Below are 27103 nucleotides of genomic sequence, written 5' to 3' on the forward strand. Positions count from 1 at the left end.
AGTAGATATAATTCCACTTCTATTGTGAAATGTTACGACAAGAGGAAGGCTTTCTTAAAAATAGCTCCTTTTTCTCCTCCACCCTGTTTCACTGGTTATATATCCTTCATTAACACAGTGGAAAGAATCCAGTAATAACACCTAGAACGAACTACTTGCCGTTTTTATCACTGTAGATCTCCAAAAGCTCTATACAAAGAAACTCAAGTTGTCATTACCAATAAGTGTTAACTAGATCTTTGACTTAAGATTCCACGGTGCTGCTGATTATTCGTCACACGGACTCACTGGGACCAAAGACCTCGTAGGCTTTAACCTGCAGTTTGTGTTGCCACTGCAACAAGAAAAGGATTCCAACAGATGAAGCAGCAGCAGAAGCAAAAGTCAAGGCACATTTGTACAAATGAAAGCTCTTCCTTTTCTATAAAAACAGGCAATAAAATATACAAAATAAGTAGAATTCTCTCCATTCAACCAATGTACATCTGCCTTCAGCCTTTCCTGAGGCACTAGTAGAGCACGAGGAAGAATCACTGCTACCACATTTCCAACATTCACTCTTTGCTCTCAAATAAATTAGACTTTCTAGTGCAAAGACAAAAAGAGGTCTGGCTGGTTTTTTGGATTTGGGGGGTTTGTTTGTTGTTTGGGGGTTTTTTTTGTTTGGTTGGTTTTGTTGGGTTTTTTTGCTTTGCTCTGGTTCTTCATAAAAAAAATTACATCACTAAGAAATTAGTATTTGCACAAGAAGCTAGGTATCTGCCAAATTAAATCTTAAAATAACTGTATACTGTACAAATATACATTGTTAAACATTTACAACCTTAAGTTCCTAGCTGACAAAATTCACTGCTCTTCCAAGCAATGCAGCTATCCAACTTTTATTTTCAAAAGCTCAAAGCTGTCAGGTGTAAAGCCCCCTTCACAATTAGGGACAATATAGGAAAAAGATGGATCTACTGATAGCAGTGGTATCAACAGAAGGGAGTTCTATGTGTACTCAATAATTTAAAATACAGCCCTTGCTAGACAGAAATCTGGAAATAGATTTTCAGTAATGAGCCACTAGTAAAGTCAGTGAAAGGTCTTTCTTCGCTTGGCACTGTTTGAGTCTGTGTTCTGCAGTGATTCCTCTGATGTTCTCCTTGTTAATACACGATAGTCTTTGTTCCACCTACTGCTATTGCTTTGACCTCCTTCTCTGCAGGCTTTTGAACTGCTTTTCGATACAGAAGCTCTCTGGTCACCCCCATGCCGAGCTGCGTAAGGTGACGTGGAAGGCACATCACATTGTCTCATCACTTGCTGTGGCTTCTTAGAAGTTTCTGTTCTGGAAATCCAATCCCTGGCAGCTGAGGAGGTGTCAAGGCCTTGTTGTGGTGTTGATCCTGGATTGCTCTGGGCTGTCCGACTGCTGTCTTTTGAAGCCTGCTCCTTCCCTTTTGTTTCAGTTCTACTAGCCATGCTGGCCAGCCTTGGGTCCCGTGGCTTCTCACGATCAGCAGGAAGCGCTGCAGCCTCCCCCGGCACAGAGGCACTGCCTCTCCTGGAGTCTACCGCCTGAGCCACCTGGGGCTGCTGGGGCCTTCTGCTTCCTTGGGGCACTGCATGGCCAGTCCCAGTGGTGACTTCCCGCATGCTACTGGCCTCCCTTGGTGGAGGAGGAGGTGGATTTGCAAGCTCACCCGTCTTGCTGCTGGAAGAACAAGCCTGGAAGGGAGGAGGTTTCTTTGTCTCCACGTTGGCTGGGACCCGTACTGTTGCCTTAAGCTTCAAAATCTTAAGAGCATCTTTCCCGTAGCTCTTTTCTGATGTCCTGATAATGGCACCTCTTTTCTGAGCATCTTGAATCAACTCATTCCAGTCCTTATTTTCCTTTAAGAAAAAAAAAAGACACACACCCCCCAAAAAAAGAAAACAGTTACCAGAAAGAAATCAACACAAACGGACAGAGGTGTCAGAGGATGCACAACCTCTTTAATCAAGGTACCTGACACAACTGTCATGGAAACCACTGTTATGTTCCTTCTGGAATGGAAGAATCTTATGTTTCACTTGCAAAACAGCAATAGGCACTCTGGCTGCTGTAACACAGGGAAGGTACTTTCAACCATCAGTGAGCTACTACTTAAAATGACAATTTCTATATTTATGCAGGCCAGAAGAGTTCTCCGGTACAGAGAGTAAAACAGGAGCGTGGCTTTAATGCCCTCTAGTGGTGTAGCTACCGCCCCCCACCCTTGGAAAGAGAATGAAAGTCAGGTACTGTCCCTACACATTCAGTGGGCCTTTACAGTCCCCCAAACATGCAGTTCTGTTTCAGAAACACCCATTTCAAAACAGTATCCTCAGAAACCAAATGACTATGCAAAGTAGTATCAAAAACAATAATATGAAGATTAGGCAGATGTTCTGGGGTGGTCTGGATGGTTTGTTGTTTTTTTTTTTTTTTTTAAAAAAAAAAAACAACAATCATTTTCCTTGCTCAAGTATCCAGTGACAACTGCAATAGTTGGAAAAACAGTAAGGATCAAGCAGAAAATTATCTCTGACATCATCTTATCTTGTGCGGTGATATTTCTCACAACCCCCACACTTGAACTGTGAAGGGCTGTGTTACAATTTAGTTACTAAAAATATTGTGAGAGTAATTTCTAACTTTCCTTCTTGGAAGCAAGGAAAACCATTCTGTTTTTTTAAAGGCTGTATGACAGTTACAGCCAAAGCTTTCAAAAAGAACCCTTCAGAGGCCTGGATTGTACTAATTTAACAATACACTAGAAAAGGGTCCCCTTTCATAGACTGGAGCAGTCTGTCGATGGTTTTCACCTCCCCAACCCTGACTTGACCTAAAAAGGGTACATCACAGAAGATCATTTGATTAACACTGTACCTACCATGAGCGTTTTCAGTCTTCCAAGGATGAAGAGGCTGAATCTGGCTCGGGTAATTGTAACGTTCAAACGCTGAAGACTTGCCAGAAACCTAGATGACAAGAAGAATTAAGCTCCTGAACTGCTACTACCATGTGTTATGAGAAAAAGAGGTAACATTCCATTTCAGTGAAATGAAGATAACTGAAGCAGTTACAAAGAAGGCAGCACTTCATGACCCATTCCCAGATCCCACTGCAGCAGCCCTGCCTTACATGAAGGGCTTTGCATGAATTGTGTTTTCTTTCTTTCACCACTCCGATTCCTCACAGGAAATTCCAGTTCTTTCCAGCTCTTGCCGTTTCCTTTCTTAGAGCAAATCCCCTCTTAATGCCAACCGCTGCTTCCTTAAGTGTTCCTCAAAGTACAGAAGACATCAACCTCACTTCACCTATCAAGACTTTAAGCTTCTTTTTGTCTTGAACTGAAATAGTTTAATAATATTTGGCATGATTAATGGGAAAATTTTTTACTGAAGTACTGAACGCTGGACATTAATATTTTATTTTAAAGGTGACCTGCAGTAGAAGCACATGAAGGAAGACTTTTGCTTTGTCATGCTTCAAGAGTGAAATGTATATTCCTTGCAGAAGAAAATTTTCATAGTTCAAACATGACCGTCTAGTCTGGTTTTGTGTGATCGCAATTCAAGGTACTGAAACCTAAACAAAGAAATGCTTAGTGTATTCTTAAAGGCTGATTTCTGCTAGGGCTTGTTTACCAAAACTTTTTTTTTTTAAAGATTGTGAAAACTCGGTATCAACTACTTCTTTTCTAATGAAAAAGCTCCCAAAACGTACAGCTTATTCTATACTAACAAAGTTTGCAATACAAAGTCAAGTCTTTGTACAACTTAGTTTGAACAGGTCCTACCTACATCAATGCCTGGTACTGTGGTGGTGGCACCAAGACCTGCTCTTCTCAAATTCGCAACCCCTGCAGCAAAGACTGCAAAAGCCCCAGAGCCATCCCAGAAAATTTGGGCAGTGCAGGAAAAAAAGATGAGAGGCAGAGAGCAGACCCGGGGAGTGGATCCAGCAGCACAGATATTAGAGTTCTCTAGGTTCTGGGGGCCGAGGGAAGAAGGGGTCTTGAAAGACCACTAAATATTCCTAACAGCTTTTAAACCCGATGATGACAAGATTATTTTCTAAGGAAAAAAGAAAAAAAAAAATCCATTGCCAGTTCTTGGAGAATTTTCTCCTCCCTTTGCAAATCACTTTCACCGTAAATTTAATGCTGCTCTAGCAACCTTGGAGACCAAAATACTTCACTCAGCTACAAGATCATAGCTAAGGGGGATGCAAACTTTCCCACCACACCTTGCCCATGACACCAGACCCTGAAACAGAGATGTCCAAGTCATCAGTACGCACAGCTTCTAAGACTGCCAAAACTTTAATATATAAACCTTCAACACAATAAGCTGGAAAGTTTTCTTCCAAAAGAACAGAAGTTAAGTCCCACATCAGCCAAAAGAACTGGCAGGTTCTACCTGCATTCTGTTTCTAAATTCAATCAATCAGATTAAGAAATCTCTAAAAAGCATCATTGTTGTGTACTATAGGATTTGGATTCTCTCTTCCCAAAGTAGCATGGATCAGCACAATTAAAAGCCCTTTAGCAATTAGGAAATTAGTATCAGAGAAACATAAGTAGCTTAGTGAAACCTGGTATGCGGAGACAAAGATTTTTGTTTATGAGAACAGGCTTCCCATAGTCTGACTTAAAAGCCAATAAACCATAAGAAGGCTCATTTCAATAACCACTTTTTAAATTAAAACGATCAGTAAGTTACAGAAACAAATCAACAACTGCTGTAGGGTTCTGGGGGTAAACAGCACACCCAATATCCAGTTCCTTCTGTTTCGGACAGGAATAGCCCATGGAAAATTATCAAATTTGCGATCTTGAATCTTCCTACAAATCTCCTAATTCAAAAAGACAAGCACATTCACCTACAAATCAAAGATCCAGCTCATCTGTATTACATTCCTAGTGACATATATAACTAGTTAACAACACTTTTACAGACAGAATGCTGTATTAATAGGACAACAGTAACTAAAAATGGATTTCATTTTAAGAGTAGCATTCAGAAAGTTACAACATACATCAAAAGCTACAAGGAAAATTCACTGCAGCCGTACAAATGCAAAGAGTCAAGTTCCCAAGACCAATTCTGCCGAACTGAAACAGTGACAGGCTGAAGCATCCATGCAAATTCATCAGCACACAACGCAGGACACAATACTTCATATTTCCATGTCCCTTTTGGTCAGAGATCTCGAATCAGTAACATTAATTCATGCATTAAGATACCCTTTAATTTGCTGGCTGTAGTGACTTGTTCTCTAGTAAATTTCTTGCTGGTCATATTAAAAATATAATGACTATATCTAGAGTGTCACTGGAAACGGGATTTGCAAATCACTGAAGAGAAACATACCCAATTGATCCTTTTGTGTTGTTTGCCCGGACGCATGTCACTATGATGCAGTCTTTCTCTCGCCCCTGGAATGCATCCACTGTGTCCACTTCTCCTGGGCTGTTGAAGAAAGGATCAGCAAGCTGTTAAATTATGTTAGTTAAAATTTTAAGCAACACACTAATGGAAATAGCCTAAACACCATGCTTAATGATCTGCTGTCAAAATAACCCAGGGTAAACTTCTGCTTCAGTGTGTGAAAAGATTCAGTGTATGAACCTAAAACTAAATTTGCTTTTCTGAGGCCAGCATCACTGTTGAAAAGCTGTTCAGGTGCACGTAGCTTGGAATTTGAGGTTTTATTTTAAATCAGCTTTATTCAGAACAGCAATACAAACAAAGCATGTATACAAGTAATAACCAAGAAATTGTACAAAGAGGTCATGCCTTTTTTAAGCAAAAGGCTAGTGCTCCCCCTTTAAAGGAATCAGTAAGTACAGACTGTACAGAAAAACGTTTGAATTTTTGCTATTGTTTTAAGAGGATAAACAAAGGACTAACATGCAAATCCAAGTCCCATTTTAAAAACTCATGGGATTTTTTACCTGTTATTCCTAAACACTCTATCCAGTTGTTCTTGAATTTTCCTTTTTTGTGCGCTGTAAGGAGTAATTATTCCAATGCGACGAAGACCCAGATCCTTCCTTTTTTCTTTAATTGTTTTAATTAATTCCATCACCAGCTTTACTTCCTGAGGATTACTAAAAGAGCTGAACAAGACAGAGCGGAAACATTACAGAAATACATTCAAATTCAACGCTTCAGCCTGATTTGTAGGGGCATTGCAAGTCAAAGCGGGTCTTGAACTTTCGCAGCCTTCCTCACATAGAACTTTTCAAGGAGGCCATGAGAAGCAGCAAACAACGAGAAGCGGGAGCAGTGACAGGCTGCGCTTAACATTCTCTTAAAACTACATAGCTTTGCTTTCCTTACAGAATAGGCAAAAGGGAGAACTGAGCCTGCCACCTTCTGGCATTACCTCAGCAAGCAGCTGTGAAAGGAAAGTCGCTGATAAAAAAATAAATCAGGAACTGTTACTAGAGTTAGCAGAGACTGTAGGCATTCGCTGGCATCTAGCAGATACACCAGGATCAAACCCAGTTTTAGATTTACAAAAAACCAAAACAACCCAAACCCACTTAACATGTGCTTTAGTAAACAGGTTTTTTTCAAAATTAAATCAAATCAAGCTGAAAATGCAGTTCTGGCTACTTAATGCATATTGGGAAAAATAGAGGAGAGAAAACAACTCTTCCACAGGAAATTAATTCTCAGCAAATCTAGAATTTGGCAGACTAGGATGCAGGACTTACTCATTGTCTCGCTCCTCACGACCATCTCCTACATCAAAAATAAGGTAGGGCTGGAATGGCCACTCTGAAGAACATCTGTTCTCTTCTGTTGCTCTGTAAATAACATTTTTATCACCAGGTAACCATATAGAAGTTCTAAGAACTGATACTTCATTTATTTATATCATGATTATCAAGTACAAGCAACTTTCAGCTTTTTTTTTCCCCCCAGAGTCCTTAATTTTCAGTGATACCTGCATATACTGAGGCCTGAAAATGACCTCTAAGCGATAAGTATGCTCAATTTTAAGTGATCTCATTAATTTATGTATCACAGTCAGCACTAGCAATTGCAATGCAAGTTATGTCCCATTAAGCACCTTACCGTCCCCAACCTCAAAAATTTTTAAACTCTAAGGAATATCCTGATATGAAAAGACTTCTTTGAAATACCTCCTGCTCAGAAAGGAGAACAGAGAGCTACTCACCTGTCAGTCTTTAGAGTCCTATCATAAACGTAATTGGATGGGAAGAGGCAGATGTCAGGGTGCATCCTGTACTGCACAGTCAGCTGCACAACTGGCAGGCTTCGTAAAACACTCCTCTGCACTTGCTCCTGCAGGTGTCTGTGCAGACGTGCCATCAGCGACTGGTCGTACCCATATTCCTGAGCTTTCTGCCAAAGGGAAAACGTGAGACTGAGTTCTGGGGAATTAGGTCCCAAATTCAGAACAGGATTTTGCTTCTTAGACTTAAAACTAGTCAGTATTTACCTTCAAACTTCTAAATCATTGACAAAACAACAACTACTTGCATTACAGTTTTCTATTTCTGTTAAGTCTTATTAGTTCAGTAGAGATCACCTGCATAAATCTGAACATTTGTCAGTGTAGTCTTCCACATGACAACTTTCCTTTGTGAGTCACAACATTGTAAAATTTTAAAAACATCAACAATAACAAAAAGCAAGATCTTCCAGGGGGAATCTTGTTAAACAAGCACACAGACGCCAATTTACCCTTCTAGAGAAGCCAGCCTGGTTTTCCTCCTTTCTTTATCAGATGTTTAAAAAATACCTCTTTAAGGTAGGATACAAGAAAGTGCTCCTTTATGTTCATCCATAGAACACATCCATACGGTGAGAAAATCCCCACACAAACAGGTCATGTTCATCCTCCATTCCTTAAGGAACGTGACACTGACGGAAGCTCACGTAACAGAGCCTCCCGCAACACAACATCCACCACAAACCAAATGCTGAGTTGCACCAAAGTTTGTGTTATCGTAGCCTTTCTTAATGGTGCATGAAATCAGTTTCAAGCTACACCAGGCAAGTCCATAGAGGCTGCACTCACATCTGTGTTAGTTTTACGCACAAATTTGAAGGCAGTATTGATATGGCCTCTACATAACAGAGACTAAACTTGGCAGGGCAAGAGTTATCATCTGATAGACACCATGATCTGACATCAAAATGTCTGTTTTCCTTTTATACATATTTTCTGTAGATACTCTTCTTATACTATATCCACTATATAGCATTAGAAAATAAAGTTTAAACACTTACTACTGATTTTACAGTAGGAGGAAGCTGTTTGGGATCTCCAACAAGGACAAGTTTATTACAGCGATGGATCAGTGGAATCAGCGTTTCAACTTCACAGGACTGCCCTGCCTTTTGCATATGCAAACAGGACAAAAAGTAGAAGTTGTAAGCAAAGGAGTGGAGGGTAGTATGTTAAATTTCCTGTGACAGAGCCAGAATAACTCAGAAATGCTTTTTAAGGCTTCTAAATTAAAAAAAAAAAAAAAAGAATAATTTTTCTCTAATAAGAAAACTCCAAGCAGATTTTTCTTTTATTACTAAATAAGCAGAGGAGATAGAAACATAACCCAACCATCCGGAAACCTCTATAGCAAGAGCCACACTTCAGCCATGACTTTTAAGTTAAAGCCATCTACCATTAGAGCACCAAACAAGTCAGAAAAAGAAGCAATTAGAAGTATGGCTCAGCGTAGCAGGAGAGACTGGTTAGCAGTTAAAAGGTGGGGATGGGACAGTCAACTCAATATATTACACCAGCAACCAAACAACAAGTAGCTCAAGCAGAGAACAAGGCAGCCCTTTAACAAGGTGGAACATGCTGTAGTTCTAAATAGCTTTCCTGACCTCATCCACAATGACACAGCTGAAAGGATCAAGTCCTTGCCGCCAAAAAGCAGATTCCAGCAGACTTCCTCCACTTGTGCTCAGTGTGCAGCAGATGATGTCGGACTCCAAGATGATATCTGTCTGTACCTTCTGAGAGTGCCCCCGAACCTTCAAGTACAACAGGACACCATGTCTCCTCTTCTCTTTTAGTTCTCTTGAATCACCTTAGAGCAATTTGTAACTGCCTGGACAATTCTAACAGCCAAACAGATCACGGATAATACATCATCCCAATGAAACTATCTCCACCATTACAAATGAAAGTCAAAAGTTTGCTTAACTGAAGTGATACTTTTCCTTTAAATTACACCACCTTTGAGGAGGCAAACTGGAAAGAGGTATTCCTGTATCTCTACAGCTATGCAATCTAGGCACAGTAATTGTGAGCAAAGTTCAGTTTGCCATCACATTTGCAACTCCAAGCCTCCACTACCATTAAGAGTCAGCATGTATTTCACAGAATCACGGAATGGTTAGAGTTGGAAGGGACCTTAAAGATCATCAAGTTCCAACCCCACCGCCATGGGCGGGGACACCTCCCACCAGACCACGTTGCTCAAAGCCGCATCCAACCTGGCCTAAAAGATGAAAAGATGAACCTTCAATTCATCTCATGGTTCATGCTACTCAGCCTGAATTACTCATTTTGCTATCAGTACCTATTTCTACTTTCAAACCTCTCCCTTTCCACACACCCAAAAAATTCTTCCAGCTGTTGCTTTACTTAGAAACATTTAAAAGCATCTCTCAATCCCAACAGGATTGTAAGGGGCATGAAAGTGGTGATGAAAATACATGCTAGAACATGAGGACATGCACGTGTCTATTACCTTCTTTGCTAAATATATATTTGGTTTAAAATTAACTGTAAGAGTGAATATTCCCACACGGGGTTTTTTTTGCAACATGCAGCCAGAGTACACCTGGATTTCACACCAGGCTGTCTGTAACTTACTCTGCTCACTATCTTTTATCTATTTACCTACTACTTTATAAATACTCCCAGCCACATCAAAACCAGATCTCCACCACAATTAAAGGATACCAATTATATAAATAGATTAGTTGAGGTTTATTAAACAGCTGCCCTAAAGATAAATTCCTACCTCCTTTAGTTGAGAAGCAAGCTGCTGTCTCTCCTTTGAAAGTCTGCCAATTTCATCATCTAACATTTGACTCTAGACAGGGGGGGAAGAAGAATATCAGGAATAATTAACACACATTTCCCATACCCTAATTCATTTCCTAAACATTTAGATTTGTTCAGACAGTCTTTTAATATCAAAAACAGATCCATTTCTTAGAAAATGGTCAATACATTTAGACTTTCCACACAATACTACACTTTACATTTCTCTGCAACTGGGTAAGTGGTTTGCCATCAGAAATCTGTGATTTGAGCACAAATGCCAAATTTTTTAGAAAAAAAAATGAAAAACTTCAGTGCAACACACATACCAAAATCTCAGACTGCAAGGTATCTTACTACTTCCAGTTCAGCAGAGCTTTGAAGTACACAAGGTAAATCATTAAGTTTAATAAACATGGTTACACTGGTGATAGGACCAAATGAGGACTACTGAACACTACAGCAAGACGTGGCATGATTCGTGATTGACCTGCTGAAAATACCAGTACAAATAGACAAAAAAACCAATAATCCCGATGTAAAGTTCCTCATTCCCTTTCACAACGCTAACCAACATTTCCATTAGTTGAAAAAACGGGTGAAGAGACAGTTACTGCTCAGAGACCGCATTAAGAGTTCTTTACTCTCTGTATTCAGTTATGAATACAAAAAAACCCACAAACCAGATTTAAAATACTATTATCTTACTACCTCCTTCTTCTCACATCTATGCATGGCTCGCTGACGAGACAGCATGTCCAATTTTTGATCCAGAGCTGCTTTTCTCTTCTGAATATCCTGGTCATAGTCAGATGGTTTTCGTTCTATAATAAAACGAAGGCAAACATACAGGAGGAATAAAAAAAACCCCTACGTTACAATAACACTTGCTCTCGGTCATGCATCTTAAGTTATTAAGAACAAATGGAAAAACTTTTTTTTTGGTTGCATTTTAGCTTTTCTCAATTGGGGTCTTATAAAACAAAGATAGTAAGACTCTGTTCCAACTGCATCTCTCAAATGCTGTGTAGCCACATTGCTTAAAAATGATGGCTTTAACATGCATTTTTTAATAATTTCTTTTACAAGATTAAAAAAGAAAAAAAGCAGCCAAACAAGAAGTCATATTGCTTCTTTTCTTTGGTTTTACTTAGATTCTAGGCCATATGCAAGTTAACACTTTCCCACTAAGATGGAGAAAAACAATGAAGCATCATTGCAGAACGATCTTTTACCAGATCTTCCTTCTTTAAGGACACAGAGTCCCAAGTGTAAAACATCATCAAGTTCTTAAAGAAGACTGAAGCAAAGTTTGATTTACATGTTACTTACTCATTCTATGTTCAACTTGCTTATCCAGGCTAAATCCGCGGACTTCACTGTTGATTGCCTTTTCAGCACCAAGTCGCACTAATTTGATATCACCACAGTTTCCTGTTTACAAAATGAGAGAAAAAAAAATTAAACATCGTGTATATCAAACAAGTCTTTTCCTTCTCTGCTTTTCAGCAGTTTGCAACAATTTATTTGCACTTATCCAAATGCCACTACAAAAGAATTCAGTAATTCTGAACACTAAAAAAAAAAAAGTTGCCTACGTTTTAGTAGTGGGTATCAGTTAAGAATGTTATTTTGAATTAACAGAACCACTTCTTACTCCTAGGCTTCTTTATCTAAAATTTACAGAATTCTTAAGTTAGAAAATTACTGAGTACCATCAGTAAAGCAGCTGTAAGTCAATACCAAGTTAATACAGGTATTGATGTCAATGTTTATATAAAGACAAAGTGCAATAACACACCCTTTGGAAAAGCACATTAAAATTAGTAACAGTATGAGGATGTGCCAGTCATGTTCTGCAAGAGGAAAAAAAAGCTTAGAGTAGCACGTAAGTATTATGTGTAATCAACTGTTCCAGTTTCTCTTCAGATTTTGTCTATTTCGCATATAAACAGAATTTTAAAATAAACCATACCCAAAGGTTCCTGTCTGTTTTGGCATTTTTCCTTAAATGCAACGATGATCTTTTTCATGAGTTCATCTACAGCAGCATTTGATGGTGCACAAACTAGAAAACGGTTTGGCTTGATCTTGGAATTTGTTTTTTGAGTTGCTTTCTCATTCCTAGTGTTCTGTAGATTAATTAACAATAAACCAAGACAGGCTCTTTAGATTGTTGTAATCTGCGATTTAAAAGCCAGACTGTACACACATCTTAATCAGCACGCAGAGTATGGAGACTGCTGCACTTGAGTATCTCTTAAAGTATGCCATACATTGACAAGTCAAATGTATTAATACTATTTGCATAAATTCCCTTCAACACTTATGTACTTGATGAATCTACTGCATGCTAATATGAAAACCATTAAACGGGACAGGCCAAATAACATTCTTTAATACATCAAAATATTAAGGGTTTTTTATGTAGCAAGCAGTTATTCTACTGATTGTGCTTGCTTTCTTGATTTTACTTTGCAGTAAGTACTTTTAAGTGTTGGATGAGATGCCCAAAAAGTATTATTTCCACCTTCACACCCTATACAGTACAGATTTAATTAAGTCAGCTTAATGAATTACACCCCCAGTAATTACCAATACTATTCTTCCATTTAGTTTAAGCTATCATTCACTTCCATTGGGAAGCCAAACACCAGCACATGACAATCACATCACATTCACTTACTTCTCTCAAAACACGAGACAGAAGCCCAACAATAGTTTTTGATTTCCCTGTTCCAGGCGGTCCGTGGATGAGGCAGATCTTGGGAAGCCCCGGATGTTGCTTTATCATGGCATAAGCTGTCTCAATGGCTCTCTTTTGACCTTCATTGTATTCGTTCACATCTGATGCCTGAAGGAACAGACAGAGGAAAAAATAATTAATTACTTAATGCTGATCAAACCTTCCACACTCATTTTATGTATTTTCAGAACGTCCCCCACCCCTCTAGCTATGACTCAAAAAATTTAAGGGCAGGGAAGCTTTTGACTCTTAAGTTTGCTCAAGATGCACACCCAATCCTGACTCCAAAGCTGTAATGAAAGTTTCGTTTACTCTACACACCTTTATTTTGCGTTACCTTTTCCATACTACACCTTGTTTCCTGAACAGACAGTAAGGAAAAAAAACTGAAAGCTGCTCAAAGTGCACTACTAATATCTGTGTCAATACAGCAGAAACAGCTGAGCAAATTCAGACTCCTCTCCATTCACCCAATCAACCGACTCTGAAAAGCACAGTGCCTCATTGCTTTCAAAGCTTGTCTGTTTGCACTTGGTCATCTCAAAAAACAACACGCAAAACCAGTTTCGCAAAACTCCTGAGAACCAAACACCCACTTTATCAGCTCCAACTATCACTTCTAGCTGCAGGACTTACAGTGCTTTCTGAAGCTGCAGTGAAATCTCTAGGACAGAAGTCGTCGTAACTTGGACTTATGATGGGTTTAGCCAAGGGACTCCTGCTCAAGAGTAGCAGACCTTTGAATGTTCGGTGTGTGGTCACCAGGGAGCCAACAACCACACACTTCACTTGCTTATTTATGAAGAATGACAAATTGCCTCGAGTTTGCACAGAAAGATGACAGACAGTATGCTGCTCCTTTTGTCCTAAGAAAAGGGGGCGGAGAAAAAAACAAACAAAAAGCACAAGTTGTTAATTCAAAGAATATCCAAATTGTTAACTGAAAGATACTCTAACAGGTCATTCAAAGAATTCACCAGAACCAGGTGCTGCCTTCTATTAAGAAACCAACAACTAATTCTTGCAAGAAATCCAACCCCCTTTCCCTCAACCCCCCAAAAATCTCCAAACCAAAAAAACCCAACCCAGCGCTCCGTAAAAGAACTCAGATCACCGTTTTAATCAGACAGCATTAATCTTGATACTTGGTAATCCTGGTAAACTCACAACTTCAGTTCTAGAAGATAGTGAAAATTTTAGTCAGTGAAATCACTGAAGTTCATGGCACTTCATATCTTACAGCAATTCACTCCTACAGATGTATGCAGAGCACTTACTCATCATTAGTTTCTGTTCTTGTACAAGGTATTAACATCTGTATTGAAGGAATCCCCAGAAAAATGCACGGAAAACAGGTCTGCAGCTTCAGTTCCTGGTTTTTTTACAAAGCTTCTAGCATGGAATAAACATGCTACAGTGGAAAAGCCATCCCATTTCCTCTGAGGCAAGTGGTACGTTACAACAACAGCCAGCTATGAAGAAGCATTTTACAGTACCAAGAAGAATCCCACTTTTATTTCAGCCTCATTTACTTACTCGTTAAACAGCCAGACGCACGAGAAAACCGTGTCACAAGACCAACGTGATTCACTACATGGTTCTCTGTCTCACTTTCTTCCCTAAAGGTGTCTTTTTTCTTCTGGACCACCAAAAAGACTAAGTCATCCTCCTTTGGATGAAGCTGCTTTGCCAAATCACCTTCTTGAAAATGAGCTACCCAAAATACATTTTAAAATTAGAATATTAAAAGGAAAATTATTACAATTACTTTCTGACTATACTGCATAGAAGACTAAACTGCGATTAACATATTGCATATACTTCAGTAATACCCATCTGTTAACTTTTAAAGCTATTAAAAACTATAGAAAAAGACTAAAGAGTTTTAATTCCTCCTGCATTCTTAAGCCTGAACGTAGCATTATATAAAAATAAAGCAAGTCAAAGACTATTTTGTTCACCAGAAGAAGCTGAAACAAAATCCCAAATGAGTGAGATGGAAAGTATTCCAATAGCAATCAAATAACTTTTTGTACTGAACCCTTCAGGCACACATTCCCTGCAAAACATGTGCAAAATATGTGCATTCTGTAGATGGCATATTCAAGATCCTTTCTCTATTTAAAGCAAATAAAATAAAAATTCTACCTGTAAGTGCTAGCTCATTATAATTGAAAATTAAAGAGGGTTTTATAAAAAAAAAAAAAAAAAAACACACACCAAACCACAAAACTCTTACCTGTAAAATCTGCTGTATTTGAGTCAGCACCGAAGTTCTGTAAGTAGAAGTAGTAACTCTTCTCTCTTCCTCTCTGCTTTTCTATCCACTCTTGTGCCAGCTACATGTTGGAAAGTAAGAGCTAAATAACAATACTTTTAAAGGTTTAGTTTATCAGAAGAATAGCTTATCATGACTCAAAGGGCAAGCCTACTAAACAAAAATAAAAGCAAGCTAAAGGACTGTCAGGTACAAGACATTAGTGAGTCTTCCCCCCCCCCCCCCCCCCCGTTACATATAAACACAGGGCAAATCAAAGTGCTTCCTCCCCAGCCACCACCCATTTAACGTACTTTCTTACATAGCTCTTCAAAAGAAATGTGTGTTCCCCCTGCCTTGCATTTTCACCATAAAATACCACTATTATCAGTACTGACTTCATTTTCTACCTTCTTTCTGCAGAAGTGATGCAATGACTGAACTTGAAAGCACAAAGACTTTAATTGAAGGAACATGGGCTTTTTCACTATTAAACTATAAAGTTAAGCTGTTTAGAAAAAAATACTTCTCAGATTAACCTACCCTAAGTTCTCAACATAAATCAAAACAGTAGGTTCTTATGCTTGTTTTACAGACACTGTCATTGAAAGACCTCCATTTCTTAAACAAAGACTTCAGGTTTTGGCTTTATATGCTATAAAGGAAGAGGAACCACATCCCTTTTCCCTCCTTTTTCATGCTATTGTGGGTGCACACCCCAAAAAAAAAAAGCTTCCCTGAGGTGAGTAACACTGACAGTCCCCGATCCTAAACATAACTGTCTAGATTCTTTCCCCCAGTTCATTCCTCTATTCAGATCTGTATCCAAACATTTTCAGGAGGTAAACAGAGGACAAACCAGTTTTTAAACTCTTGGTAAAATTTACTAGGGTTGATGAAAACAAACCAAGAGGCAGATAGCTACTTACTGTTTCAAAGGCATTTAGCATCATCAAGGGGAAGAATGTATTAAAATAGTCATTGTATCCCTGAAATTGGACAGGAACAGAGGCTACTAGAGACTGCTGGAGACTACTTGGAGGTCCAAACTGGATGCAGTTTGCAAACATTTCGTAAGTCCACTTTAGAACTTCATTAACAAAAATACTATGATCACGTTGCTGAGCGCCAAGAAAGGAAGAATAATATGGTTCTCGGGCAGGTCTTCTGGAAATATTTGAAGCATTGTCATTCGGTCTATTCTGCGGCTGGAGAACATTTTTAGGAATACAGGGTTGAGGTACATTACTGAAACTTGGAGACTTGGAAGTTTGATTTCCTATTGGTATAGCCTTTAAACTTGGTGGCCTGGCCACCACTGGTTTTGCTGCATTCACTTTGCTTTTTAAAGCTGGTGGTAGCTTTTTAACATCTTCGAGATCCTTGCTGAAGGCTGCATTCCGTGACGAACTCGCCGAGCTGAAAATTTTGGTAGTAGAAGGCTTTCTTGTTTTAGGAGGTGGTGGGAGACAAGGTTTGGCAAACAAGTGATCTCCTCCTGAGCTGGTAGCTGAATGCTTACTACAGTACTCTCCTGGTTTTTCCACTTTTTCTACACAGTCCATGTACTTACATTTCACAACAGTCGAGGATTCATTCTGCTGAAGGCTTTCAGCAGTATCCATTTCCTCAGGATTTTTACTAGCTATAGTAGTACATTGAACACTTTCCTCCTCAGAACATAATTCCATATCCACAGGATCTAACTGAGTTAAAAACAGATCATCATCATCTTCACTGTTTTCACTTGGGTTACAGCCATTTTCTGTTGAACTTGTCTTCTCAGACTCAGGCTGGACAATGCAACCTTTTCCTGAAGGTTCATCTTTATCATCTCCAACAAGTGCAGCAGAAGAGAGACTTGAATCCATAGGTACATCTTTATCATCTCCAACAAGTGCAGCAGAAGAGAGACTTGAATCCATAGGTACTGGAGGAGCCATCATAATGTTATCCTCTGATTTTCTGCTCCAGTCTGAAGAACTAGGCATCTTCGAGGGATATGTCTCCCCCTCCACAGAGGGGATTTCAAATTTTCTCTCATTGGCAGAGGGAGAGCCAGTCTCCTCCCTTTTTTTCTCTCTTTGGTTTTCAACAGATCCCAGTTGAAAACCTTTAGGCTTTTGTTCTGTAGATTTTGCATCCACTTTGCTAACTTTTTTGTTTCTACTCTCAGAACGTCCTGCAAGATTTTTCACTCTGACGCTTTTTTTGGGCCTTGTCTGCCTTAAAAACTGAAGGTCTTGGCAAGCTAGAAATTTTTTATTGTGTTTTACAGACAAATTCTGAGGAGCAATTTGTTTAATCTTCTGTTTCTGTGCAACCCTCCCTGCAGCTTTACCATAGCTACGCAACTGAGCAAGACTCTCTAAAGAGCGCTGGGATAATTCATACGCTTTGCGGGGTGCCTTCTTCAGACCAAGTTTTTCTACAGTTGATGCTGGTGGAGGACACTGCCGAACCTTCCTTGGAGGAATCACAGCAGGCATCGACCTGCCAGGCTGAAAACTTTTTGACATACTTTGAGATAGTTTTTTATTTTGTGCTGGTTTTAGAACAGGAGGTTTTTTAGGACTTCTTTGAATAGTTCTTGCTACCTTAGATTTTGCTATATTCTTCCGTGGGCTCACGCTATTTTTCTTAAGCGCCAACTTTGAAGCTAACGAGATGTTAGATGTAGATGCTCTGGGTTCAGTCAATTTTGAGTCCAGGGTGAAGTCTTTAGCAACAGCACCTTTGTCTGCAGAATTCTCCAACTGATCTTCTGCATTTCCCTTACTAATAGATTCTTGTAATGTGGAATTAGTTACTACTTTTGTATTATCAGCTTGTTTCTGATCAGAAATATTTTCTGTCTGGTTTTCTGTCAAGTTTGCTTTTTCATCCATGGCATCATAACTTATGTAATCCACATCATAGCCCCATTCATTCGTGTAATCATTCAGTAAGCTATCCGAATTACTACTATCAACCGATGTTGAAACATGATCTTGTTTATACTCTTGAGTTGCTTCCATACTATACGCTTGAGTATCTTGCCAAACCGAAAAGACATCACCTTCTGTTTCAAATTCAAAGCACTGAGACTCACAGTCTTCCAGTGACAAGGGAGAGCTTGGCAGCGTCTTTGATTCTAATTTGATATTACTATCAGAAATGCTGCTGGAAGTTGAAGGCTGCTTTTCAGGACGTACATTTTCGTTCATTTTTTTTGTTTCCTCCTTGTCAGTGACACCTCCTTCTTCATCAGAAGAGTCTGAAATTATAATTACTTGATTGTCAAGGCAATCTGCATCACAGGGAGACTTCGTACTTCGGTCATCATCAGAAGATCTTACAGCACCTTTCACTTTCCTTTTAATGTCACATACATTATGATGTACTGAGCTTTCCTGGCTTGAATCAAAGGGAAAATTGACACTTTTGGCATACGCAGCTAAAGATAATTTACTGAGATCTCTGTCAACCTGGGAGTCTGTTGAAGCATTACCTTCAGAAACAATCTTCACAAAATCCTCCTCTTTCTGCCTCACCGAATTGTTTTCTCTCTTGAAGTATTTTGAAAATTTGAACAACCTGTCACTTGATTCACACTTCACTGACAGTGGCCTGATCTCAGTAGAAGGGTGGGATGTATCTCTCTGCTTTTCAGAGCTAGATGGAACATGACCATTTGCTGAAGTTTTATCCATGCAGAATGTCTTTGAAATTTGACCTTTACAATCATGTTTAACCAAGTCATTTAAACTAAGCTCTTCCTGGTCTGAAGTTTGCATGTCAGTGTCTGTCTTAAACACAGACTTTAACACGGAACTTGATTTTTCTTCAGTGGATGTTTTTTCCAGTAAGGTGTCACTAATCCCCGAAAGCAAAGTACTGTCACTTTTATTTTCCTGCATACCAGGTTCATTTTTAGAGGAGCTAGCGCAATCCAGTGGTGTTTCTTTTGATACCAGTTTAGTGGGGACCAGTTTGGACTGAAAAGCACTGTCAAGACTTTTTTCACAACTCCTTGAAGATGGAGTATCAACAGAGATCTCATTTTCACACACAATATTCATTCTCTGGTGTTGATGACAATCTTCGCTCGTACATGGATAGTCAGTGCAAAACTTTGGTTGCTCCATCTCTGCTTTTGAAGCACTTGCTGCAGAACTGCAGTTTTTCAAGTCACATGGCTTCACTGGCTGCGGTTGTTTTGAGAGCCATCCAATTTTCTGTATCTTGCTTCTCAAACTTATGAGCCTATGTGCATCTATTTTAAACTTTGAAGACGAACTGTGAGACGTATTGCTTTCCTTTATATCTGAGCTGTAAACACGTTCTGGAGAACCAATGCGACTTTGAGTAGCCAGATGCATTGGTTCCTGCTTTATGGACCCTGCTTCACATTTGTTTTCCAACTCTCCGCTTCTTCCGAAATCTGAACGCTGGGCATTTGGATTAAAGTGCTGATTATCCGTATCAAATTTCCCTGCCACAAGATCATTGTCTGTGTTTTCCTGAACTTTCCCACGTACTTTTGTTGCCAAAGAGTTCTGTGGGTAGTCATATTCCTGAGTTGTGAAGTCAGTAAGTTCCTTTTTAATATTCATGCAGAGGCCTTCTGTGGAGGTCCAAGATCCTGAACTTTTAGATGCATCTCTACATTCCTCTTCCCAGGCACTCTTTCTTCTAGGGAAAAGGTTCTCTTGACAATCTTCATCTCCACCTTCCTTCACTATGACAGCAAATGGTGAACTAAGGTCCTCTCTACCGTGTTCATTCATCTTATATCCATCACCATGTGCAATCTTCTCTTGCTTTATAGAAACGGTAGGCAAAGTTGTAGAGTTTGCATTGTTTCCTACAGGCACAGGGGCATTCAATGCTCTGCCCTTTATACTTCTTATAACTTGCTTTAAACACATTTGTAATTCCTGGGTTTCTTGGACGTTCAGCTGCCAACCTAAAGACAGATTTCCTCGCAGAAGGAGATTGAGTTTGTCTAGATATTGCTTGCAAAGAGAATGCTGCCCAATTTGGTAGCCTTCTCTAAGAAGGCTGCGGATCAGCTGCACACAGGCATGCTGCACAGAGTTCGAAGCTTGTAAAGATACTGCTGATGAACCTCTCCCACAGTGTCCAGTCGCTTTTTCAGTGCATCGTGTAAAAGCTATAGCTGGAAGCTTAGCACATCTCACCACTGCTTCCACCCATTCTTGGGAGCTAATCCATAGCAAATGCAGGCACTTTTTATTTCTGTGTAGTTCAATAATGGACACCAAGATCAGGAGAAAAAATTCAGAGATTTTGTCACACTGCTGGATTCTTTCATTGAGAATATCTTTGATTTCCGAGCAGAGGTAGTGAATGACCTCTACTATATATGCTACACCCAAGTCCTTGAGGTCCATAAGCGACTGAACAAAAGGGATGAACCACAGAAATGTGCTGTGATGGACGCGCATATCTTTGCCAAGATCACACTGAAGCACATTAGCCAGCGTTTGCATATCTTCATACATGTTGGGGCAGTATTCTGGACAAATGGCAGACTTCCATCCAGTATCCTGAAAAATAAATTCACCATATATCATCCTCATCATGCACACCTGCACAGTTCAATCTGCCTTTTTTTTTTTTACCTCTAGCCATAAAGGTTACTTTCTCTCAAAAGTATGTTGCTTAAATGATAGCATCTCTTATATTCTAATATAAGTCAAAATCTAAATTTAAAAAATGAAAAAAAAACAAAGATCAAATTAACACACGTATAAGGAACTAATTTCCTAAAATGTAACCTATGAAGTAAGTGTGAAGTAGTACTTCCTTTAAAAATCATTGTGAAATCCTCCAAAGATTTTGTTATGCAGACATAATTTAACCTCAGATAATCAAATACACATTTAAAGCCTTTAAAAGACATTTCATAAATATAACACCAACATCAAGAGAACACAAAAGTGTTTTTTCTGCTTTATAACAAGAAAAAAATGGTGCCCTTTTGGAGCACAGGCTAACGTTTGAAAGTACATCAATGCGCACCTCATTACTCCATACTCAATATATTAGTTTAGAATACTGAGAAATAAAATGTAAACCACAAGAACTCAATCAGCAACTTTTCTTTTAAATTGAATTCAGAGTTTTCATTGAGATACCAATGCTTGTTTCAATCTTGATATGAATTCCTGGGCTTTAATACTACCTCTATTTAACTCACAAACACATTATTCTTTCCTCTTACAGCCTGAAAGTACCAGGTAAACAAGAGGTGACCAGACTGGCTGCTATTTAAAGCACACAATAGTGCCATACATTACTTAGTATTTTTTCTTTACCACACTACTAGTAGAAGCAAAGCATCTTCCTCTCTGTATTTTGTAGATGGTTTAAAAAGACAGTGTCTTTCAGTGCTCAGAGTTCAAAGAACAGGGAAATATATTTTTTAATACCTTTTGAGGCTTTTCTGTGTTATAGTTATACACAATCTGACTGCAAGAGACCATGTCATCATCGAAGTCTGACTCCGGTTCAGATTTTGTCCTAAAAAGAAACACAAATCATTATAAACTCCACACAACTAACTTAAACTATAAGAAAACCAACTGGCCAAGACACAAAAAAGACAGTCAGATATCAACCATGTGACTATTAGAACTTATCAGTGACAAAACAGAACTATGAAAAAATATCACACTATCACTCTCAAAATTGTAGAGTTCGTTCTATCCTGCTCGTAAGAGGTGGGGAAGCAACAGTCTCAGGAAAAAAAGTTTTCTACTAAGCCATGGATTTGACTACCTAGAACAAACATCCAGAAGAATTCCATTTTCTTTGAATTTTCTATGCATAAATGCAGCTCAATCATGGCTACATACTCATAAACTTGGTATGCAACTACTTGAACACAACACTCAAATAGCTTGTTTAACTGAAGAAAATCTCTTTCAACATGCCTTCCTTGGCTCTATCTGTAACTTTCCATACATAGGTATCTGTATCCACCTATAACATTATAGACTGTGTGCATAAAAACACTGAACATTTATGACATTGTCACTCAAAGTTGATTAAAAATGCGTCACAGGAAAACAATAAACAACTGCTTTGGTTATCCAGGTATTATTTTCCACCATCTTTTCTAAATTAGACACAGCTTCAGTTTTCAGAAATAGCAAGAGTTCCTAAAGTCTTGGGACCTGGATTCTTATAAAATCCTTAAAAGGGACAGCATGCCCTAAGTTTACGTACAAAACTCTGTTCCCATAGAAATCATTTCTAGACTTCCTAGCAGTGTACTAACCAACCACTTCCACACTGAACAGCACTCGACCTAATGAACTTCCTGTTCAATACTGACAACATTGTCACTCAGAAGTGACTCAAAAGCTCCATTTTTATCTTAGAAGACAACAAAACCTTCCAAAAGAGTATCTGATGCCTGCTACGTGCTTCCACTCTGCTATCCAAGCTATTAAATGCCACTATTACCTTCCCTGAAAGGAATAAAACTTTTAACACCATACAGTACCATTAAGTAAATCTGATCTTGAGAAATATTTAAGACTTAACATGAGCTAAAAACTGATTTGAGTTTACTGTTATCTGGACCTACAATAAAATCTAGAACTATGTCATCCACTGAAAATTCTGGAATTTCCATAATTTTACTAAGAGTCTCAGACGTGGCAATCTTCATTAACTTAAGTGCAAGTTGGTTATAGCACTAAATAAGCACTGACCAGTTAGCAGCCTTCCCGATTTAGGGAAAAACTCCTGAAAAGTATAGCAGACATGATAGTAGTCAAAATTAAATGAGCATATTATTTTTGAAAAAACCTCACAATTTTAAGGGATCTACTTCATCTTTTCCTCGTTTAAAGTTGGCAACATCTGATTTTTTTTACTTGTCATCTCCCTCCCCCAATACAAATTAAGGCAACATTGACAAGAAAACCAAGACCAAGCTGCTACACTACCTATTAAAATCATAAAACTGTTCTAGTCTCTTAGTAAAACTGACCTCTTAAAGCTATTGCGTATATTTTTTATTTCATTGTTGTAGCTCACGCTGTTGATAATGGTTTGAAAGGCTTGGACAGGATCAATAAGCTGACCCCAAACTTTAGATCCGAGCTGATCCAAAATAACCATGAAACAATGCAGCGCTGGCCAGAAGGGGTCAGTAGAATCATCTGAAACATAACAGCAATATTGGGGAGAGTTGAAATACAAAAGTCCTGTACATTCTTAGACTAAGCTGAAGTTGAAAGTAGCTGGATTTCATTGATTTTTCTTAAATACTCATATAAGGATACGTATTCTAGTAAGCTGCAACTATACTTTTTAACCCAGAAAAAGGATGAAAAAAAAAGTCAACCTCATTTATCTGCACAGACAGACGCTGCTCCTTATGCAGTCTTAAATTAACAGGAACCTGGACAACTATTACTAACATTTCCCAACTCTATGAAACCGATTCTTCTACTCTGATATTTGCAGTGCTATTCTAAGAAGTGAGTACAACTTACACAGCTGTGACAATTTATACTTCAAATTTAAGCTGGAAATAATCTGTTTTCCTTGAAGTGTGTTCTTCCTTCTTCATATCATATCCTCAATAAACATACTAAGCTTATAACGATCTAGTCATTTAAGAGGCAGCCCTGGTCTTGAGCTTATGTGCCATTCCTGGGCTGCATCATGTGGCCTACAAGAATGGCTCAAGGGCTACTGGTTTAAATTCTAAATTCCCAGTTGCAAAAGTGGTTCCTCAAACAGATGAACACAAGAGTCAAATTTTAAGCAAGTTGCACCAATTCAGAAGGCGTTTATTTCAGGACTCAAAATTTAAACTTCACGCCACAGTGAAACACACATTCCCATATGACCTGTACATAAAGTGAAAACAATATGGTAGAAATTATAGATTTTTCCTCTCAAAACCTCTACGCCAGCCTTACGCAAAGCACAGCCATTCCTTCTCCACTTAAGAGTTTGTTTGAATGTAATTTTTCAGTATTTGTCAGTATTGCCCAATTATCGTACAATATTAGCCATCTTCTAGAAGATAAGAAAGCTCAAACTAAAATCACCTCAGCATTATACTATTAAGAATTTACTCAATTAGACAAGGAAGTTTGATAAAGATGAAAAATAGTCTATGACCCATCTTAATCTCAGTACCAAAATTAGTTACCAGCTGCTTCTTTCTCCATAGTGTGAAGTATAGACTGCATGAAATCATTTTGTTTGTCTGGGCCCAGTAACAAGGAGTCCATCGCTTGCTCTTCCAGCACTGTCAGCAACATACAAATTCCTACACAAAAAAACAGAGAAGCAACCTGACCATATATTTGCAAAAATTTGTTCCAATTTTCACCAAATCAAGGATCATTTTCTAAATGTCAATACCAACATAACACCTGACCAAAGACATCGGCAGCAACACAAAACCAATTAAACACTACCTCACTACCACAGTTGTGCAACATTCAATTATCCCACCTGACATGCCTCAAAATAAACAGCACTATGAAATAGTAGAGCTCTGACTTGAAAGAAGTGCTTGCAAGATGAGAGAGACTACATATACAAATTCATTCCTGATCATAAATACTCACCTAGCCAATAGTTCTTGTAGTTGGAAGTATCATATAAATGAGATGGCAGAAGGACGAGTTTACCCATTTCAATCATTGAAGAGCTGTAAATATCTGGACTCTCAAAAAGCCCCAACTCAATGACTTTGAACAAGCAAGTCAGCACTTCCTGTAGGTCATAGTAATCATCCCTGTCAACCTTCCCTAAATTCCTTGCTGTTAGGATGGCCCATCGACGAATCTAAGGATTGAAACAAAACCAAAAACGTTGTGGTTTTACCCCACTGAAATCTCACTGATATATATACTGTTAAAGAAAAATACAGAAAATCAAACACTTAAAATTCTGAATGCTACTATTTTCATATTCTTGTAACTAAAAATAAGAATCTGTTCTGATGCTATTAAAACTGAAGTTTTAGCAGAACAGAAAAAGTAACTTACCACTTCATTTGGGTGTACCAAAAAGAGATAAATTCCTGGATATTTCTCAAAGACCTGAAAGGAGCTGTGACTTTGTTCCATTCTACAGAGCACTTCTACACACAGCTCACCTAAAAGGACAAACACAGTTACAGTAAGGACTAATTTATACACTCAAATATTTAGTGTCAAAATAAATATAAAATATATATACAAACACACACTGGTACTTCAGTTTCACTACCATTTGTTATTTTCACCTCCTTCAGTAGAAACAACATCATGCCTTTCCAACTGTATACAGTAAGATACATACTGACTTTCTCATGCAGTAGCAGATATGGATATTTCAGTATTTCTAGAAGGGGCACTCGCAGGTTATTCTCAAAATCCGGGCCCACATATCCAGACAGTTGTGTGTCTCCATTCTCATCCACTATAAACAACTCATCATCTTCTCCAGCTTCTTCGCTTATGGATTTCTCAATGTGGGCAACAAGACGGGAAGTTTCCAACCCCCACAAGACCTATTTAGCAGGGAAAAACAACTAAACAAAGTGCATCTGGGAAGTAAACAATGAAGGACATTATCACATGCAGAAACCTTGACTAGACTCCAAAAACTTATAATTTCATTTTGTAAAGTTCCTTTCCAAGCACAATGTGAAACAATAAGTTTTGACGTGGCATTTGACTGTGCAAATCACAAAACTCTCACTTCAGAGTTAAGATTATAAAGTAATTTATAAGCGGCATTAAAAACCAGAAGCATTTTTATAATTCTGCTAAATACTCGTAAATCGTTTCAATAATTATTTCAGGCCACAGGTTAGTCACAAAACTTTGTTCCACTGGCCAAGATAAAGTGCACAATACAGAAAACAGATTTAAGAAGATGGGAAAAGCAATTTTATAATCTTGCCTTACTGCAGATTTTGCAATGTATTAGTGGGATGAACGTAAACAACATAAACAGACCGACTGACTTGCTGAATATTTGTAGGGGATCAGCTCACTTAACATGACTCATCTAAAGTAACTGCTCCAAACCTCAATTAGAAACCACAGTTACTTCCTACAGTTAATAGACACAGAAGGGAACTTTCACCCCACTGAATTCCAATCTATACTCATATGGGATTGCCCTCCAGATAATCTGACTAATCTGAAGAGCAATCTTTTAGACAGCTGTATTATGAACAATTAGCTACAAATATTTATTTTACATACATATACACATAAAGGAAAATAAGCTTCCCAAAACACAAGAATGGATACTAATGAGGGAGAACTATAAAGGGTACGTAACAAAGAAGTTTTAAACTTTTTTTGATTGTTTTTAATCACAAAAAATCTCACAGGCTTGCAAGATTAGATCTCTGAAATTCAAGCATAGTAGAAAACTATGAATGAAAAGTGAAAGCAAACAAAGAGGAACAAACCCAAAGCTGAACAGAAACCAGAGGAAGTAAGAAAATACATTAAAGAAATAAAGCTGTTAGTTTGTCTGGCAGGTGTTCTTTTTTCCAGATGTCAAACCATCGCAGCATGAATAAAAGCTCAAGCTCTAATGTCCAGTCAGCAATTTCCCACTACTGTTTTAATTCTCATTAATTTGAATATATGCAAAACAAGAGGGTCCTCTTGTTTTACAATCGGCTCTTTGCAACTCAATATAAAAAAAGCAGACAGTTAAAAAACAACATACCCTATTCCCCAAAACCAATAGAACACAACTCCTGCACAAAACCACCCCCCCTACACTGAGGCTGGACCACAGAAGCCTTTTCTGAAGTTTTCCTTCAGTTTCAAGTCCTCCTGCTCAGTAATGGGCAACGGCCAAATCTCTTAATTACCTCATGCAACCATGGCAATTTTTCCCTTGCTTTGTGGTATTCAACCACACACTCCAGGCAGTAACAGAGATCATCGTTGGATCCTTCAAGATCTTCCTGGGACAACCGTTTAGAAGCATAGTTCTTCAGGAACTCAGTGGTGTCAGAACCACTAGGTGTACACCATCGACATGTGCTCAT

The 27103-nt window shown here is 38.5% G+C and overlaps 1 protein-coding gene across 1 annotated transcript; it reads right to left on the reverse strand.

The window, feature by feature from the left end:
• Window positions 1-688: 688 nt before the first annotated feature.
• Window positions 689-27103, reverse strand: SETX (senataxin). The gene is made up of 24 exons (XM_074161046.1): window positions 26924-27103; window positions 25384-25594; window positions 25089-25198; window positions 24666-24885; window positions 24242-24361; window positions 23066-23237; window positions 21495-21585; window positions 15987-20609; window positions 15040-15139; window positions 14337-14513; window positions 13437-13666; window positions 12741-12908; window positions 12030-12186; window positions 11387-11488; window positions 10766-10878; window positions 10032-10103; window positions 8884-9033; window positions 8281-8388; window positions 7202-7389; window positions 6735-6827; window positions 5967-6131; window positions 5383-5481; window positions 2898-2985; window positions 689-1875 (listed from the first exon to the last, which is right to left on the reverse strand). Exons 1-24 carry the CDS (start codon window positions 27101-27103, stop codon window positions 1075-1077), a joined length of 8538 nt encoding a protein of 2845 aa, XP_074017147.1. The 3' UTR covers window positions 689-1074.

This window comes from Numenius arquata, chromosome 19 (genome assembly GCF_964106895.1).
Source record: "Numenius arquata chromosome 19, bNumArq3.hap1.1, whole genome shotgun sequence".
Taxonomy (NCBI): domain Eukaryota; kingdom Metazoa; phylum Chordata; class Aves; order Charadriiformes; family Scolopacidae; genus Numenius; species Numenius arquata.

What these genes read in the sequence shown, in the direction of transcription:
- SETX (XM_074161046.1), bottom strand. Translation starts at nt 27,103, where the DNA reads ATGAGCACATGTCGATGGTGTACACCTAGTGGTTCTGACACCACTGAG. An exon ending in CTACAAGAACTATTGGCTAG is followed by an intron (nt 24,362 to 24,665) that starts GTGAGTATTTAT and finishes TTTTTTGTGTAG; the next exon opens with GAATTTGTATGTTGCTGACA. An exon ending in AACACAAAAGGATCAATTGG is followed by an intron (nt 2,986 to 5,382) that starts GTATGTTTCTCT and finishes CTTGTCATCTAG; the next exon opens with GTTTCTGGCAAGTCTTCAGC.